Source organism: Gossypium arboreum, chromosome 7, assembly GCF_025698485.1.
Source record: "Gossypium arboreum isolate Shixiya-1 chromosome 7, ASM2569848v2, whole genome shotgun sequence".
Classification (NCBI taxonomy): Eukaryota; Viridiplantae; Streptophyta; class Magnoliopsida; order Malvales; family Malvaceae; genus Gossypium; species Gossypium arboreum.
In genome coordinates this window covers 82,753,740-82,770,651 of record NC_069076.1, presented here as the reverse complement: position 1 = coordinate 82,770,651, position 16,912 = coordinate 82,753,740, and the positions used below count along the sequence as shown (strand labels likewise).

Genomic DNA, 16,912 nt, shown 5'->3' with positions numbered 1-16,912 from the left:
TTCTTTTATAATTTTCTAAAAGTTTGCATTTTATTAATTTTAATATATTTTATTAATTTTCAAAAGGTTTTAGAAATTATATATATTTTTAATTTCAAATTTATTTTTGAAAGTTTAGAATTTTTAGAATATATACATACTTTAAAAAAAATTAATGTGTAAATGTCACACCATTGTTGACACGAATAAGAATGTCACATGATGCATTCTAATAGGCTTCATGTGTCTTCTAATAGGCTTCATGTGTCTGGGTTTTCAAGTATCAAAGTGGAAAAAAAAAATGATATAATTAACTAATTAAGGGTCAAATCATCAATAAAGCCTAGAAGTTAAGATTCAATCTAATATCTTTTGCCATTTGCTGTTCAAATACATTCATTATTATCATTCACAGGTGTAAGGAGTGCTTTATAACATCCTATCAAAAGGCTCACAGACAACTTGTAATACCAAACTTAACCAAACCAAAAGCATTATTGCAATTAAGGATGAAATGTGTTTTGACTGAAGCACTTGGGTTTTAGAGTTGATATGTAAACTAAATAATAATAATTCAAAATTGAAAACATGTCAGTCAACTTTCTGCAATCCCAACAGTTATCAAGCTGTGTAATGAATTCATGATTTACAAGTTCAACTTTATATCAGCTTCTTCTACTATCATGTTCCAGAGCTAGAGTTGGTAGAATTGCCATGGCCTCACCATCAAGAACAAGAAGCTCGCCATTCTTGAAGCACTTTGTTGATAGTTTTGCTCTGAACCGTGCAATAACACCGAAAGCATTAAGTCAAACACTACAATCTGTTGTTTGGTTGTGCAAATTTTCAAATTAATTGAGGGGATCTAACTTACATGTATCTCTTCTTGCTTTGTTTAATGCTGATAGCTTTTACCTCACCCACAATTTCATCTCCGACGTAAACAGGAGACCTGAAGTGCAAGCTTTGGGAAACATATATAGCTCCAGACTAAAAAAATTCAGGTATTAAAAGTGTTAAATTTCAGTCGCATATTAACAGTTTACTGAAATAAGGAAAATGCAGTCCGAAAAGAGAAGATAAACTAAAAGGACAAATACATGTTTCAATCAACTTAATTCCAAATTTCCACTTAAAAGTGGTAAATAGATAAGAGATAATTCATATAAATCTTACTAGTTAGAATCCATGTTTCCGCTTCAAGAGATATTTTGCAAGCATTCTAACTTGGTCATCCAAAACAATTATACCTTTTCCTACTGTCTTTTCATTCTAAGCAAAAACTCATGATCAATGTTATTTTCGTTAAAGATTGGTGAGTTTAAAAAGAAAAGAAAAGAAAACTCTGTTATTGAATATTTAGCAAGTCCAAAATTTTATGCAGTCACACCTTCAACATCATTCATAAACACCCTGTTAATTCCTTTTCGTTATTCTTCACTTACTCCCCCACCACATTAACAGTGAGGTAACCATGGACATTGCATCGAAAAGACCAGATATTGCATTTGTAGTTGCAACGACTAGTAGATTCACAGAGAAAGAATATATCTTATGGATGCAGCTAGATGTGTAAAATAACTACTGTTTTTGGACTTCATCAAGGGGTATTCCATGCCAAGTTACAACAGGTTAGTTGCAATGCTGGTTATGGTGGAGGTCATGATACAAGACAATCTATACCTGGTGAGATGCTCGGTCTTGGGTTCAACATAATCTATTGATGTAGCAAAGACAACCTACAGTATTGTTGTCACTTCAAAAGCGAAATATAGACCAGCAGTTGTGGCAACATAACAAAGCACGTGGTTGATACAACTCACACCAACTGATTGATTCTCTAGTGCAACTCCATTCCCATAACAAGTCAGCATACACTAGATCGAGAATTCATTCAGAACCAAACACACAAACATGCACTCACTTTGAACAAGAAAAAGTGATTCAACATTAAGTTGAACTGAATATATCAAGACTGAAGAACAAGTAACTGACTTGTACACCAAATGGGCTTAATGATGCAAAACTTGACGAGTCAAGAAGGCAGCTTGGCAGGACTACCAAACCAACACCAGGAGAGTAACCACTGGGGGAGTATTTCAATTGCTAACCATTCTCTAGAATTCTCTTCCCTCTGCTTTCTTTAGATTATATTTTAACATACATAATAGAATGTTCTAAGTTGGTTACAACATCGATCTAAGAACCTATAAATAGAGATTTTCAATTTAGTGTGCTATGCGTGGAGTGAAGTAATCAATGAGGAATGAGTTAAAAGTTTAAGTCTAAGTAAACATGAGTAGCTGGTGCTTAGTAGGGTGTGACCTGAGTGAAAGAGTGACTGACATGAGGTGAGTGTATGCAGGAGTCAAGTGTGGAAGTAAGTGAGAATAAAGAAAAGGAATTAAGAAAATGTTTATGAGTGCATAGTTTTTTTTGCTCTTCCTAAACATTCAATAGAAGTATTTTTTTTTAACTCGCCAATCTTGAAGAAAGTGGTATCAAAGTGGTTAGGGGACTGAAAAATCAAAGCTAGAGAATCCAAGGGGCTGAAATATAAAAGCCCGCCAATCGAGGGATACATGTGGTTCATGAGAAGGGAAAAGACAGGGAGCCAGGTTGCTTGGACTTAGACAATTGAGAATTGCAATTATTGTAGACAGAGCAAGTCGTGTAAAGGGAACCCTGGAGTTGTACCAGAGTTGTCACAAAAAGAGGTAAAAGCCACTGCCAGAGGAAAGAGCAAGATAAGCATGTAAAATCTTTCTCAAAGACATGGAAACTCAGACAGACATGGACTTCGATAGGATACAATCTTGAGGCATTTTCAAGTTGAAATGCAAGATTTTTCAAGTATTGTTAGTAAGATTTAGGTGGTATTCACTTGCAACTTCACCTTGAGGACAAGATTTGTCAAAAAATAAAATAAAAACTATTAGCAGGGATAATACAATGCCACCAACGGATGTCGAAAAAATTCCTCAGGCAAGTTTAGATTCCTCTTCATTGTTCTAATATCTAGATCTCTAGTGATATAAATGCTTGATATTTCCTTGGGTAAGCCAACATACTGCGATGTTGTAAGTCAGTTTAACAATATTATCACCAGCATTGTATCAGACAATTAGATACCCCCAAAAGAAATGATTGAGGAATTCAGGAAAAAACAATTAGAATTCGGAGATACCATCAGAGCAAGCACTAACTTAAGAAAGTTGAAAGAAGGTAAAAGCGACTTACAAAGTGGGAGGAAATAATCCAAGGAAACAGTGCAGCAACAAGCAAGCCATGGACAAGCCGATCTTCAAACCCAGCAGCTCGAGCAGACTCAGAATCAAAGTGCAAAGGATTTACATCGTGACTCAGTTTAGAATACTGGCAAACATCGTCATTTGAGAATGTTCTTGTTTGCCTTAAAATATCTCCAATTTTAAGTACACCTGATGACGATGATGAAGAAAAGTTTCTCAACAAAGACCCTTTGGCTAAAACAGAACTCCTACCAAACATCCTCGTAAAGATAGGTAAAATGTCCTAAATTTTTCTGTGGGTCATTTCAGCAAACGTTTAAAGTGCAAGCCGGTAGTGCCTCTTGAAAATCTATAAAACTCACCGGCGGAGGAGGGTCCCTATTAAATTAAACGTTTATAAAATATGAGCTATTGGCAAAGGCCTGGTTTAATATTAACTGCTGTATTGATTTCATTTTAATATTGTTAGGAATTGAAATTGGTGTTTGTTTTTATTATTTTAGGTTTAAAAAATTATTTTTTTATTATTATAGGATACAGTCTATCCCAAACATAATAGACAACTCAAAAGGAAATTACAACTAAAAAAAAGGGGTAAGACAATCATAAAAGGCCAAATATAAAGAATTGGGCCCAAAGCCCCAAAATACAACAATGAGTACAAAAACAAGGTCAAGAATCCAACCCAAAGGACCTCAGTCCACTCTAAAGGAAACCTTGACGCTGGTAAGTAAGAATACAGCTGTTGTCGCGCAGAGGAGGAAGAGGTTTTCTTGCATAATGAAAAAATAAAAATTTTAAAAAATGATTTAATTTGTAATATTTATAGTAATAAATATTTTCTTGAAAATTATTTATGTTTTATGTGAGATGGATCCTTGATGTTTTTGGCTTTCAACTGAACGACCTTCTCTGTTATTTTCATATCACAAATTACTTTGAGTGTGGGCTCGAACAATTTCAAATCAAACATAAAATCAGAAATCATTTACTTACTTTCAATAGGAAAGTATATCTCTCTCTTATAAAAATCGGTAAACTTGTTATTCAAGAAAAACAAAATTTATACTTAGAAATAGATTCTGACTATTTTTGGGCAAAACAACAGTATCTAAAAATTTATATTTTTATTCTTATCGATGTCAACTATTTATAGGAGAGGAAGTGAAACCCTAGTTGAATTAGTAGAATACATTTCATACATATTTAATTTCCCAGGATGTGAAAGAGAGAAGCTAATAAGGTGTGCCTCCCCTCAATGTAGTATGATGGGATTTGAGCATCTCCATTATTGGGTCCAATTATATGTGATTCCTAAACTTTTAACCCAACATTTTATAATTTAATCAAATCCAGTACATGTTTTTCTATTTCCCAAAATAGATATTATTTATTTATTAATTTTAATTAAATAATTTTCTCAACCTAATTCTAATTCTATTAGAATCATGACAATTTTACCATGAAAGAATCTATGAGAAAATATATTTAATTTCTATATTCAACATATTCGAATGATCAATTAATTTAATTCCATTTTCAAACTGTAATTAATTAAATAATAATTCAAAATATTTATATTAATTCCTAAGTTATTTCCATAATTAGTGAGAAACATTATTCATTTTCAATTGTAACTCATTTCTATAACTTTATCATTTCTATTAAATTTTGTTCATTTGATTCAACATGCAATTCATTTCTGATTTCAACGAGCTAGTGAAGGGACCGATTGAATATATGTAATCAGGGCTCAAATGATTTATAATTAAGTTCTAGCTAGACCTGATCATGGATTGGCCACCCGCCCAGACCCGAAGATTCGCCCGAAAAGTAGGAGGGTTTGAGCAAAAATTTAGGCTCGAAAAATGGGCTTGAATAAAAAATAATGTCCACTTTCTAAAAGGTTCAGGCCTCGTGTAAGATTTTTTTATCCTAATCTCGACCCGAGTTTGCCTATTTTTTTCACTTCTGTTTACTATTATTTTGCTAGAGTTTGTTGTTGTTTTGTTTTTGTTTGATGCCATTTTTATGTTGTTTTGTTGCCATTTTACTATTATATTACTACTATTTTGTTGTTATTATTTGGATATTGTATAACTCTTGTTTTATTATTATTTTTGCTACTATTTTAGAGTCTTTTTTTCTTGCACAGTTGCAACTATTTTAGTGTCATTCAAGTATAAAGATTTTTTTAATGTATTTTCAATTTGTTGAAAAATATTTATTTTAATATTTTTAGTGTATTTGATGTATTATATTTTTTAATTTGTTTTTATATAAAATATAAAAAAAATTAATATGAGGGGTCTAGCTGGGCTTAAGTTTAGCATTTTTTATCTGAGTCAAGCTTGGGTAAAATTTTAGGCCCATTTTCGGGTCGGGCCAGACCCAGGCCTAAAATTTTGCATTGGCCCGTCCGGGGCCTATGTTCAGGTCTAGTTTTAGCTTTTCGCCTATTAATTATAAATTCATTTAGTCATGAAGTTATTCCACTATAGGATCATTGTTGAAACTATTTTTTATTTGAAGAAAAACAGGGCTCGACTTTTTCAAACAAATTGTGGAGTCGCCACCAATCCTTTTTGTTTGGGTGAGATTGGATCACCTAATAAAATATTTTATTCCATTTAAATCAATTCTGGCCTACATAAATTTGAGAAAACGAGTTCGGGAGTCGATTACGTATGAGGAAGGATTAGCACCCTCACTACGCCTAAAATTGGTACCAAACTGATTAAGTGCTGTCCTTAGGTCTAAGATTTAAGGCTATTTTTTGAAATATGATTCCTTTTAAAACATTCGAATGGCTCGAGTTGGTCATCAAAATTCTCTTGTTTCAAAGGAATACAGCATCACATCCAGCACGATAGGACACGATCCTTTATACCCTCGAAAACGCGATAAATTTTTGACTTCCAAAAGTTTATACATTGAAAATTACAAAAGGATGCCCAATTATTTAGTCCAACGAAAAACCAAAACCCAGCACAGTAGGACACGATTCCTCGAATTTCCAAACATTGAACATTGCCTTGCTTTAGAATTTAGAAAACACGAGCGAAATTAAAAAGGAATATTTGATTATTTTGAACAAACGGGAAATCGAAACCCAGCACAATAGGGCACGATTACTCGAACTTCCAAACATTGAATATTGCCTTGTTTTAAGGAATTTTCGAACGAATAATTGTAAAACCGACTTAAAACACATTAGTTTGACTTGAAATAAAATGGAATAATTAATTTTAAAGAGTTGGACTTTATACAACAACATTTCGTAAACCAAAAGGAAAACAATAGTCATAAGATAATATGTATGCATCAAATACAATGATGGATGAATGAAGATAATATATCTTATTTAATCAACTAACAAAATAAATAATTAAATATAACTAACCTAAAAATATGACCCAATTTCAATCATGCATGGAGAATAATTGATATGACAATACAAAGACGAAAATAACATGCCACAATAATATTCATAGCCTAATATAACATAATCAATACAAGATATACAAAATAAAATGAAAATTAAAAAAAACAATATGGTATAAAACAAGTTTAGAATAATGATAAACACGTAATATATAATATATGAATTGATGGATTTTAAAAAAATTAGAGATATATATGTAATCATTTAAAATATGTATTGTAAAATGAAGATTTTCAAATCGAAATATACAAAGGCGAAAAAATATTTATTAAAATATATAAAGAAAAATTTAAATAATGTATAGGATATAAAAGGATAACAAAAATACATAATAAAATATAATCTTAAGAAATACATACAATAGGTTTACAAAAACATACATATGCATAAATAGATTTAGAAATAGTTATTTGTAAAAGAACATGCACTTTAATAATACATCTAAGATTAAATTAATTTTATTATACATTATATATATAATAGATTTAAGAACATACTTATATATACAAAGAAAACTATATGTATAAAATTACATGGATTTAATGATGTATATAAACCAAACATATGTGCTAATATATATGTATATGTATAATAATAATTTAAAATAATATGTAAAACATGCATACAAAACGTATCAAAATAACAAAATGTATATTAAAATCTATGAATAGATTCAAAAACATGTATGAAATAACATAACATTAATAATGTACATAGAATAAAGTTAACTTTATTATAAAGTATATATATATATATATATATATATATGATAATGTGTAAAAACATTTATATAAAATATACAAAATGTGATGATGATATGACAAAACAAATTTACAATAATAAAGAAACAATTACCAAGGTAGTTTAAAATGTACAAATAACTAATCAAGAATAAAAAGGCTATAAAATAAAAAGACTTAATTAGAATTAAACTAAAACAAAAGGGATAATTTGAAAATAAAACAATAATAATAAAAAGGACCAATATGCAATGCGCGCAGATACGTAGGGACTCAAACTGGAAATAATCCAGATCTTGAAAAGCTGTGTTACATTGCGGACTAAAATGAAAACGCGCGTAAATTATAAAGGCTGAATTAAAAAAAGAAATAAAGCAAATAGCAGACAATTGAACCACTGTGCGAATAGGGAAGACCAAAAGCAAAATTAACCCTTAAGGACCCAGTGCGCGGGTTTCAGCTTGGCGTGGGTCGAGTCATAGGATTTGAGGCTGCCAAACGGTGTCATTTCAAAGCCAATGTGGCTAGCTCAAAACGACGTCACTCCCTATGCCCCGTACAAACAAAAGGAAACCCTAAAAATGAACCCCTATTTTAAACAAAATTAAAACAACAAAAGCTTAAGTTTCCCATTCCTCTCTTGTGGCCGAACCAGATGGTTCTTTGCCCCACCGCCATTTTGCTTCTATACTCCTGTGAATCGCACCAAATGAAGGCATGGCTTGCCTCATTCAAAGGTGTACACGAAGGTTTTATTGTCCTTAAGCCACGAAATCCTCACTTATACTTCAACTGTTACGAAGTCAGCGAGGATTCAAGGGTCAATGACAAGGTGAGTCCCTCTATTCTATTTCATTATACCTAGAAAACACATCCAAAACAAAGAAGAAGATGAAACAGATTCAAAAAGAATAAATACAAGGCGCACGAAATCACCTTTTTTGTTTTCTTTCTATTTGGTTTCTATCTATTGCGTAAAAAAAATACATTCTTAATGGCTATGAAATCTTAAACTAAAGAACTTTAATGGTAAATATGCCATTTAATGAGATAGTGGATGTGCATGGCAAGGTTTTATTGTAATTTTGATGGTTTTTAAAGGTTAAAATGATAACTGAACATTTAAAACCTAAATTAAATAAAACCAATTTGGCTTCATCTTCTCTAATCTTCTTCATAGCCATTTTATACTTTGAAGGTTCGGTCAAGCTTATTTCTTACATGTAAGAGATTTCGAGTCCCGTTTTTAATGATTTTTATGTTTATGAATCCATTTTAGCTTAATCTAGCTAGCCCGATGATTAATTTGCAAAACTGCTAAAGGTTGAGGAGCTTTCCATAATTGTTTTTGAATAAGTTTTGATATTAGTTGATGGATTATGGATCTTTGTTGTTAAATAAACATGTTTTGTTAAGTGATTTTTAATGAATTTTGGAATTAGGGATTAAATTGTTAAAAGTGAAAATCTACGGGTTTTAGTGTGAATTGTTGATAAATATGAGTTGCTCTAAGGTCCCTTACAACTAGACCTGATCATGGCCTATTTAAAAAATGGGTCAGGCCTCGGGTAATGCATTTTTTGCCCGGGCTCAGCTCGACCCGGCATGAATTCACTAAAGGACAAAAAATTTGCTCTTTTTTTTTTGTTTTTGAATGTTATTTTCTTGTTGTTTTCTCCCTAGTGTGCTACCATTTTACTATTATGTTGCTACTATTTTATTGTTATTGTTTGGATATTATATAATACTTATTTTATTGTTAATTTTGTTATTATTTTAAAGATATTTGTTAATTTTGTTATTATTTTAGAGGCATTTACTTGTTAAGTTGCATTTATCTTAGCGTTATTTAAGCCTACATATTTTTTAAAATTTATTTTCAATTTGTTGGGAAATATTTATTTAGATGTTTTTAGTATTTTTGATGCATTATATATATTTAAAATTATATAAAAATAATATAAAAATTAATCTGAAGCGTAGATTAGGTCAGTTCTGGTTTTAGCATTTTTATCCAGGTCAAGCTTGGGCAAAATTTTAGGCCCATTTTTCGGGCTAGGGCCCTGGCCTATTAAATGGGCCTGATCTTTTAGTTAAGCCTAACCCAAACCCAACCCAGCCCGGCCCATGAGCACCTCTATTTACAACATAGGTTAAGTTTGAAATAAGTTGAAATGGTTAGATTTCAAGTTATGAGCTTAAGGGCTAAATTGTGAAAAGTTAAGGCATCAGGGGCAATTTTTAATTTTGCATAAATATGAATTATGGATTAAATTGAAGTATATAAGTAATTAATTGAATGAAAATATTTATTTAGATCAAGATAAACCACATATGGACTTAGATCGAGGAAAAGTAAAAGCTTCGGATTAGCTTGACTAAACTACTACGCCCTAACTATTAAGGTAAGTTTGTATGAATTATAATCGTTTTAGTGTTATTTAAATTGAATGTTAATTATGTTGTTTTAATATAGATGGATCAATTTAAAAATGTATCCCAGTTGAACATTAAGAATTCTTAGGATGCAAATGACATGTCATTAGGGATTTTATGTTTCGGGTGTTGGTTTTGAATGTCTTACCAATGGCTGATGTCCTACATTTGTTGTGGATTCTCCATAGCTCGTGTGAGCATTATCTGTAGCTTATATTCCAACCCACAGCTAATGTAAGCATTGATGTAAAGGAAAGATTATGGTTATATGTAAAGGTACACTATGTGTGAGTTTTCTTTAGTATCCGATGTTATTCTAGATGGTTTAACGGGTATGAAAAAGGAACGGAATGGTAAGTATGCAAATGGATCGAATCATGGCTTTATAAAAGCATTAATGAACTAAATGATGTTAGTACATTTAGAAATTTATATATCTTATGCTTAATTTCATTTGTATCATGGACAAGTATACTAACTTGTGAGTTGGTGATGTTGTTTAGGCTTTTACTAAGCTTATGGCATTGGTAATGATTTATACTTATTCTATGAATTGTATTATTGAAATGGTAAATTAAGTTTTAAGTTTATATGAGCTTACTAAGTACTCATTGCTTAAGTAGTTTTTTTTCATTGTTTTATAGATTACAAGAAGCTCCATCTGTTGGAGCTCGTCGGAGACCTATCACACTATCCAGTAGTCAATTCGGTAGTTTTTGAATATTTTGGCCAAGTTTTATAATGACATGTATAGGTTGTTTTGTAATGGTATTTAATGAATGGGTTAATGTAAATTTTTGGTAAGTTTAGGCCTTGAAGATATGCTTGATTTGGTGAACTATAATCCTTTACCAAACCATGTCGTTTTTGTCACTTTAAATACATATATATAAGGTTCTTTTGGTATGTTGATAATGGCTTGATAATGGTCATTTGTGATATGTTTTGGTAGGTAATTGAACTAGGTTATAATGCTTGAAATAAGGTAATGTTGACTTGTTTTGGTATGAAATGTTTTGGTATAATTGTGGTGCCTTAGAATGGAATGTTGGTTACGTGATTTAAGATGTTTGAAATGGCATGTTTATGCTTGTTTGAACCCCTTGAATGTATGCTTAAATGGTTTGTATAGTTATGCATGAATTGGTTATGAAATGACTTGATTTTAGGTAGAATTTTGGGCCTACACGGGCTGTCACACGGCCTACGGCCTGGCAACACGCCATGTGTCATTTATGAGTTCTTAGGGTTCCAAGTCAGTAAGTTACACGGCCTGACATACCGGCATGTGGGGCATCTCAGTGAGTTACACGGGTGAGGACACGGGCTAGGACACTGCCGTGTGTCCCTTGTTCAAAAGTTACACGGCCTAGGGTGATGTCACACGGCCATGTGACCCATGTTTTCTAATTTTTGCAATTTTTGCAACTTTTCTTAAACTTCCCGTTTTGTCTCAAATTAGTCCTGAATTACTTCTAAGTTATTTTTAAGTCCTCGAGGGCTCGATTTAGGGACAGAATGCATGTGATTGAATGGATTATGATATGTTTAGTTTATTTAAATAATATGACGTTAAATGTTTTCGATTTTATGGTAATACTCTATAACCCTAATCTAACGACGGAGACAGGTTAGGGGTGTTACAGTTTGAATGTGATATGGATGTGAACTGATGTCATTTTTATAATTGAATTATCGAACGTAGCTAAATACGACACTGGGCCGTCTCGAGAGAAAGGGAAAACAAGAGTCATAAATGAATGATGAAAATGTGATTTGTAATTTTATATGTTTTTGTTACAAATTGGCTATTAAGGTAAGAATCCTACTTGTCTCGTAATTTAGTAAATATATAGTGATACGAAACATATAAATCAATTTAAGATATGTATGGTATAGATGAGTAGCATATAAGAATATGATATGTGAACATGTATATAATGTGTACTTGGAACATTTGTTACCCTATTAACTATCTCGGGCAGAGTCGAGTATAGTTGGCATGCCATAGGATTGGATTTGTTTATGGGATTATAGTTTGATTTACACCAATAAGGTGTAGAGTGCATAGTATACTTCAGATATCCGATGAGGTGCGGAGCACACTTTACTTCGATTATATATATATATATATATATATATATATATATTTTGAAAGATACTTCGATTATATTGATGAGGCGCAAAGTGTAATTTTTACTTTGAACATTCCATTGGGACACTGGGTGACAGATATGTTGGTGTGATGGTTGGATGATTCGTGTATCTATCTTGAGTCTGCATCCGATTAATAGGGTTATAAAACATAAACTTGTTAAATGATAGACGATATGAAATGTTGATGAAAATGGTATACCATGTGTATTTATATATATATATATATATATATATATATATATATGAAATGTGACAAATGATAGCATGTGATAGATCATGCGACCCAATTAAAACGAGCCTTGGGGGCTGATACAGATAAGAAACGAATCAATAGATTTGAGAAAGAAATGAGATAATGAAATAAATGTGATGTGATGATAGAAAGCATGGTATAATATATTCATATGTGTTGCCAACTAAAATAGGAAATGAGTTTGAAACATGAGGCATGATTTGTAAATTGAAATGGTGAAAACTAAATTGTGCATTGATTGAAATCTTAGCATGCTATTTCTAACTTATTATTGATTTGAATCATGAAAGTATCACTGAGTTTTATCGCTCAGCGTACAATTTGTTTATTTCGTGCACAGGTACCAATAGATCTTAAGGTTCCGAAGAGTGAGACAACATCCAGATTGCAGCTTTTAATTCAACAAGTTTGTATAGACTCACTTTGTGATCAATAGATGGCATGTACCTCAGGTTGAGTCAGTCTTAATTTGTGAGTTATTATTTTGGTATTTGAAATAAAAATTGTAACTTGAATATAAATAGGTGAATTGTAAGCATGTATGTATGAAGTTAAATGGGTAGTTAAATTGATGTTTGAGATTTGTTGAATTGCATTTTTGGGTCATTAGACCAATTGAGTTATGGATTTGGTAGGTTGAATCAAATGATGCAAGGTTTAAAGGAGTCTTCCTTCAAAGTCACGACACCACTTTATGGATGTCACGACACCAGCCCTCAACGTCGCGATGTCCCTTGCTGAAGTCACGACGTCAACCTCCTGTTTTCAGAGTCTCGACACCACACTATTGAAGTCGTGATATTGAGCATTCTGCCTTCAATGTTGTGACGTGATTTCCTAAACATTATGACATCAACTCGGTACTTTGGAAAATTTTACATTTCAGTCCTCAATCAAACCTCAGTTCACATAAGAGCTTTTGTAAACTCGTTTATAACCTAAATTTGATTGAATAACATATTATAATTAAGAATTGATCATAATGACTTGTATAAATTGTTTACTTAATATGCAAATGAAGTTGTAGTAGCTTTAGCAACAAATGTGACATTTTGTATTTAGGACTTGATGATCGGGTCGGATATGGGGTGTTACACATATATTGAGGAACGACAATCAAGTAGTTGGTCAGCTGGCTAAGGAAGCATTTGACAGGGAAGAAAGCTTATTCTGGATGGAGGAGGCTCCGAAAAAGGTCATTGAGATTTGCGTAGCAAATCGGTGGTGGATTGACCCATCAAATTAGATGCAGGATTAGGCTTAGATGAAGGGAGAAACGACTACTTGTTGAGAGTATTAGCTCATGGGACATTTTCTGGTGCTCTCCGATGGAATGATTGAACTTGGTTGGAGGCTTTTTTGGGTTTTCTCTTGTGATTTTCACAATTGGCATGTAATGGGATTTCCTTCTGTAGCTTTTGAGGAAGGGAGCACTATGTCTATTAATTTTCTAATGAGAATTGCAGGTGTGAGTGACACACAACTATACTCAATTGTCTGTTCTCTTATCTTTTAACGAAGCTTTTATTATTAAAAACAAAAAAACAAAAAACTCACATGGGTTCTTAATTGATGTTTAAGAAAATAAATAGATTAATACACTGAATAATTTTTAAAATTGCTTGTGAAGTTAAACTACTTTACTAGTAGTATGTGTAATAATCTATTTTAATGAATTTGATTTAAGTGATGGTTTAATTTTTACGACGTAAAATTTTATTAGTAATTATTATGAGAATCAATTATTACAAACATCAATAGGAATAATTAATTTAATAAACTGACTGAATTCAAATTAATTTACCCACAATGTTTAAACAAGTGAAGCTCAAATATAAAATCTCCAAGTTAATTAAGTTAAGTGAGTGATATCATAAATAAATATTAATCTATGTTAATTATAAATCGGTTGATTGAATTGGTATTTCCAATCAACATCACATTAACTCGATAAAAATTTTAAAACCATTTTAAAAATTTATAAATATTACTATAATACTGTTTTTTTTATATTATTTTACTAAGGTTGATTAATTGTTTTTATCTTATAAATATATTTCCCATATTAAGTTTTGCGCTGGGATTTTTTTTTTCTAATTTTCAACCATTTACATGTGCGAATTATAACCAGACTTTGTCTTAAGAGATCTGATAAATCTCACCAGATTTCAACGGTGTCTAAACTGTAATATGCCACCTAAACTCGCAAACCATGCATGCATTCCACGCGTCCCCTTCATCCTTTCCTTTCCTCTACATATACCACTCCTTTCAACTCAAAACCAGACCCATAAACAACTACAGAGAAGATCATCAATCAGTTAAGGGGGAAAAAAAGGCTAAAAATGGGAAAAGGAGTGAGCTTTTTGCTTCTAGCACTTGTTCTCTGCTATGGGGTGACAGTGACAATGGGTTACAGAGGCGAGAAACAATGGAGGAAAGAAAGAGAAAGGAGGGAAGAGGAGATGGAACCTGAAGAAGAAGAACAAGAAGAAAGTGAAAGTAGAAAGAGTTGGTTCTTGATGCCAAAATCAAGGCCTGTGATGACAACTGATGCTGGAGAAATGAGGATGGTGAGAAGCCCTGGAGGGAGGATCGTTGATAAACCGTTGCACATGGGATTCATTACCATGGAGCCTCAGTCCCTTTTCATTCCCCAGTATCTTGATTCCAGTTTGATCCTTTTCGTTCGTACAGGTATTATCGTTTTTCCTTTTGTTTTCCACTAATATTACTCTCTCATCCCTAGCCAGTAGGGGGCAATGCTGATGGGGTTATTGCAATGGTTGCAGGGGAAGCCAGGGTTGGGTGCATTTACAAAGATGAGATGGTGGAGAGACGACTGAAGATAGGGGATGTGTATCATATACCTGCTGGGTCAACATTTTACATTTTGAACCCAGGTGAGGGGCAGAGGCTTCACATCATCTGCAGCATTGATCCCTCAGAGAGTTTGAATTTGGATACTTTCCAGGTAATAATGAATTAAAACCATCCATTATTTATCTCCACCATAACATTTTCTCAGCTTATTAAAAATTGGTTGAATTTGTGGATTGCATGCAGTCTTTCTTCATTGGCGGAGGAACCCATCCAACATCTGTCCTTGCTGGTTTTGGTCCTGAAACTCTTTCTACCGCCTTCAATGTAAGCAAAACACATGCTATCTATGGCACCAGAGCTTGGTGGCTTCGTGCAATGGGCTAAAACATAATAATCAATGCACATAATTACAGGTGTCGATGTCGAAATTGGAGGAAATAATGAGAGGGCAACAAGAGGGTCCAATTGTGCATGTGACCAAGTCTCATGCACCAAGCATTTGGACAAAGTTGTCTCAACTTCAAGAGCAAGATAGGCTAAAGCAGGTGAAGAGAATGGTCCAGGGAGAAGCTGATGAAGAAGAGAAAGAGTGGTCATGGTGGAAACTGTTTGGTATTTTTTCTGGAAATGAAAGAAGAATTTTCGGGGATAAAGCCCCCGACTCATACAACATCTACAAGAGAAAAGCCGATTTCAAAAACGACTATGGATGGAGTGTTGCAGTGGATGGATCCGTTTATAAACCTTTCAAACACTCTGGCACCGGCGTTTACCTTGTCAATCTTACTGCGGTAATCAGTCTTTGAACTTGGCAACTCTATCCCATTGGACAATTGCTTATAAGGTAGCTCATGTACAATTTCAGGGATCAATGATGGCTCCACATGTGAATCCCAGAGCAACTGAATATGGCATTGTATTAAGGGGAACAGGTAGAATCCAGATTGTGTATCCAAATGGAACATTAGCCATGGATGCGAGGGTAAGAGAAGGGGATGTGTTTTGGGTACCAAGGTACTTCGCATTCTGTCAAATAGCATCACGATCAAGCCCTTTCGAGTTCTTTGGGTTCACAACAACATCGGACAAGAACCGGCCTCAATTCCTAGTGGGTGCAAACTCCCTGCTTCACACCTTCAACACCCCAGAGCTGGCGGCTGCATTTGGTGTGACGGAGGAGAGGATGAGGCGCTTCATCAATGCACAAAAGGAAGCAGTTATCCTGCCATCAGCATCAGCAGCACCGCCTGACGAGGATTTGAAGGGGAGGGAGGAGAAATCTGAGGATGAAGGCCCAAAGGTGATAAGGAACTTTGGGGATCAAATGATTATGGGGTTTGATTAAATGATTTGAGTTGTTGGGTTTGGGGTGTGAATGGGAATGGGAATGGGAATGTAGTAGGGTTATTGCAGGCTAGGAAGCTTCTTGTTTTCCAGCGTTAGTTTTTTGAGCTTTTGCTTGTTTTAATGTTTTATTTTCAACCTTTTTTCTTCTTCTTCTTCTTCTCTTATCATGGAATAAAATCAATAACCATGTTCATCCTTTTGTAGTTTGTCATACAGCAATCTCCCAATCAAACAATATACAAAAATTTACACTATCTTTCCTTTCAATTCTAGGATTATTATTGAGCTCAATCCAAATGACAATTATATTTATTTGAACGTTGTTAAACGATATTTGCTAGCTATTTAAGGTTTTTAAAGAAATTTAAAATTTAGCATTTTATAGATTTCTATGTAGTTTTTATCTTTTGAATTTATAATATTTCGGAATTTTTAAAGTTTTTTAATTTTATTTCGAAGAATTAAATTTTAATCACCACTA

At 33.0% G+C, this 16,912-nt stretch overlaps 3 protein-coding genes across 17 annotated transcripts in view; 2 read left to right on the top strand and 1 right to left on the bottom strand.

The window, feature by feature from the left end:
* Positions 1–16,912, top strand: part of LOC108483013 (elongation factor 1-alpha) — a 102,156-nt gene that overhangs the window by 13,188 nt on the left and 72,056 nt on the right. Inside the window, exon 1 of one of the 15 annotated variants that reach the window (XM_053030394.1) lies at positions 1,578–1,587. The exons of 5 other annotated variants lie outside the window; for them this stretch is intronic. The gene's annotated coding sequence lies outside the window, so the exon portion shown is untranslated. Of the gene's footprint in view, positions 1–1,577; positions 1,588–2,061; positions 2,073–5,529; positions 5,540–5,645; positions 5,656–9,639; positions 9,651–11,135; positions 11,146–12,304; positions 12,315–13,340; positions 13,351–15,010; positions 15,022–15,162; positions 15,173–16,912 lie in introns of those variants that run through there. 9 more of the 15 variants (XM_053030367.1, XM_053030383.1, XM_053030380.1 and 6 more) reach the window with 9 other exon arrangements.
* LOC108481575 (uncharacterized) lies at positions 456–3,784 on the bottom strand. Its single transcript, XM_017784690.2, has 3 exons — positions 3,220–3,784; positions 854–969; positions 456–756 (listed from the first exon to the last, which is right to left on the bottom strand). The coding sequence occupies exons 1-3, from the start codon at positions 3,487–3,489 to the stop codon at positions 645–647; spliced, it is 498 nt and encodes a 165-aa protein (XP_017640179.1). The 5' UTR covers positions 3,490–3,784; the 3' UTR covers positions 456–644.
* LOC108464857 (vicilin-like seed storage protein At2g28490) lies at positions 14,517–16,628 on the top strand. The gene is made up of 6 exons (XM_053030405.1): positions 14,517–14,958; positions 15,054–15,235; positions 15,328–15,408; positions 15,498–15,875; positions 15,950–16,083; positions 16,135–16,628. The coding sequence occupies exons 1-6, from the start codon at positions 14,607–14,609 to the stop codon at positions 16,427–16,429; spliced, it is 1,422 nt and encodes a 473-aa protein (XP_052886365.1). The 5' UTR covers positions 14,517–14,606; the 3' UTR covers positions 16,430–16,628.

Excerpts from the sequence above, each read along its gene's own strand:
- LOC108481575 (XM_017784690.2), bottom strand. The coding sequence starts at position 3,489 with ATGTTTGGTAGGAGTTCTGTTTTAGCCAAAGGGTCTTTGTTGAGAAAC. Across the intron at positions 970-3,219 it reads GGATTATTTCCTCCCACTTT|TCTGGAGCTATATATGTTTC; the intron begins GTAAGTCGCTTT and ends GAATTTTTTTAG. Across the intron at positions 757-853 it reads CAAAGCAAGAAGAGATACAT|AGCAAAACTATCAACAAAGT; the intron begins GTAAGTTAGATC and ends TGCACGGTTCAG.
- LOC108464857 (XM_053030405.1), top strand. The coding sequence starts at position 14,607 with ATGGGAAAAGGAGTGAGCTTTTTGCTTCTAGCACTTGTTCTCTGCTAT. Across the intron at positions 15,236-15,327 it reads TGAATTTGGATACTTTCCAG|TCTTTCTTCATTGGCGGAGG; the intron begins GTAATAATGAAT and ends GATTGCATGCAG. Across the intron at positions 16,084-16,134 it reads AGGGTAAGAGAAGGGGATGT|CCCTTTCGAGTTCTTTGGGT; the intron begins GTTTTGGGTACC and ends ATCACGATCAAG.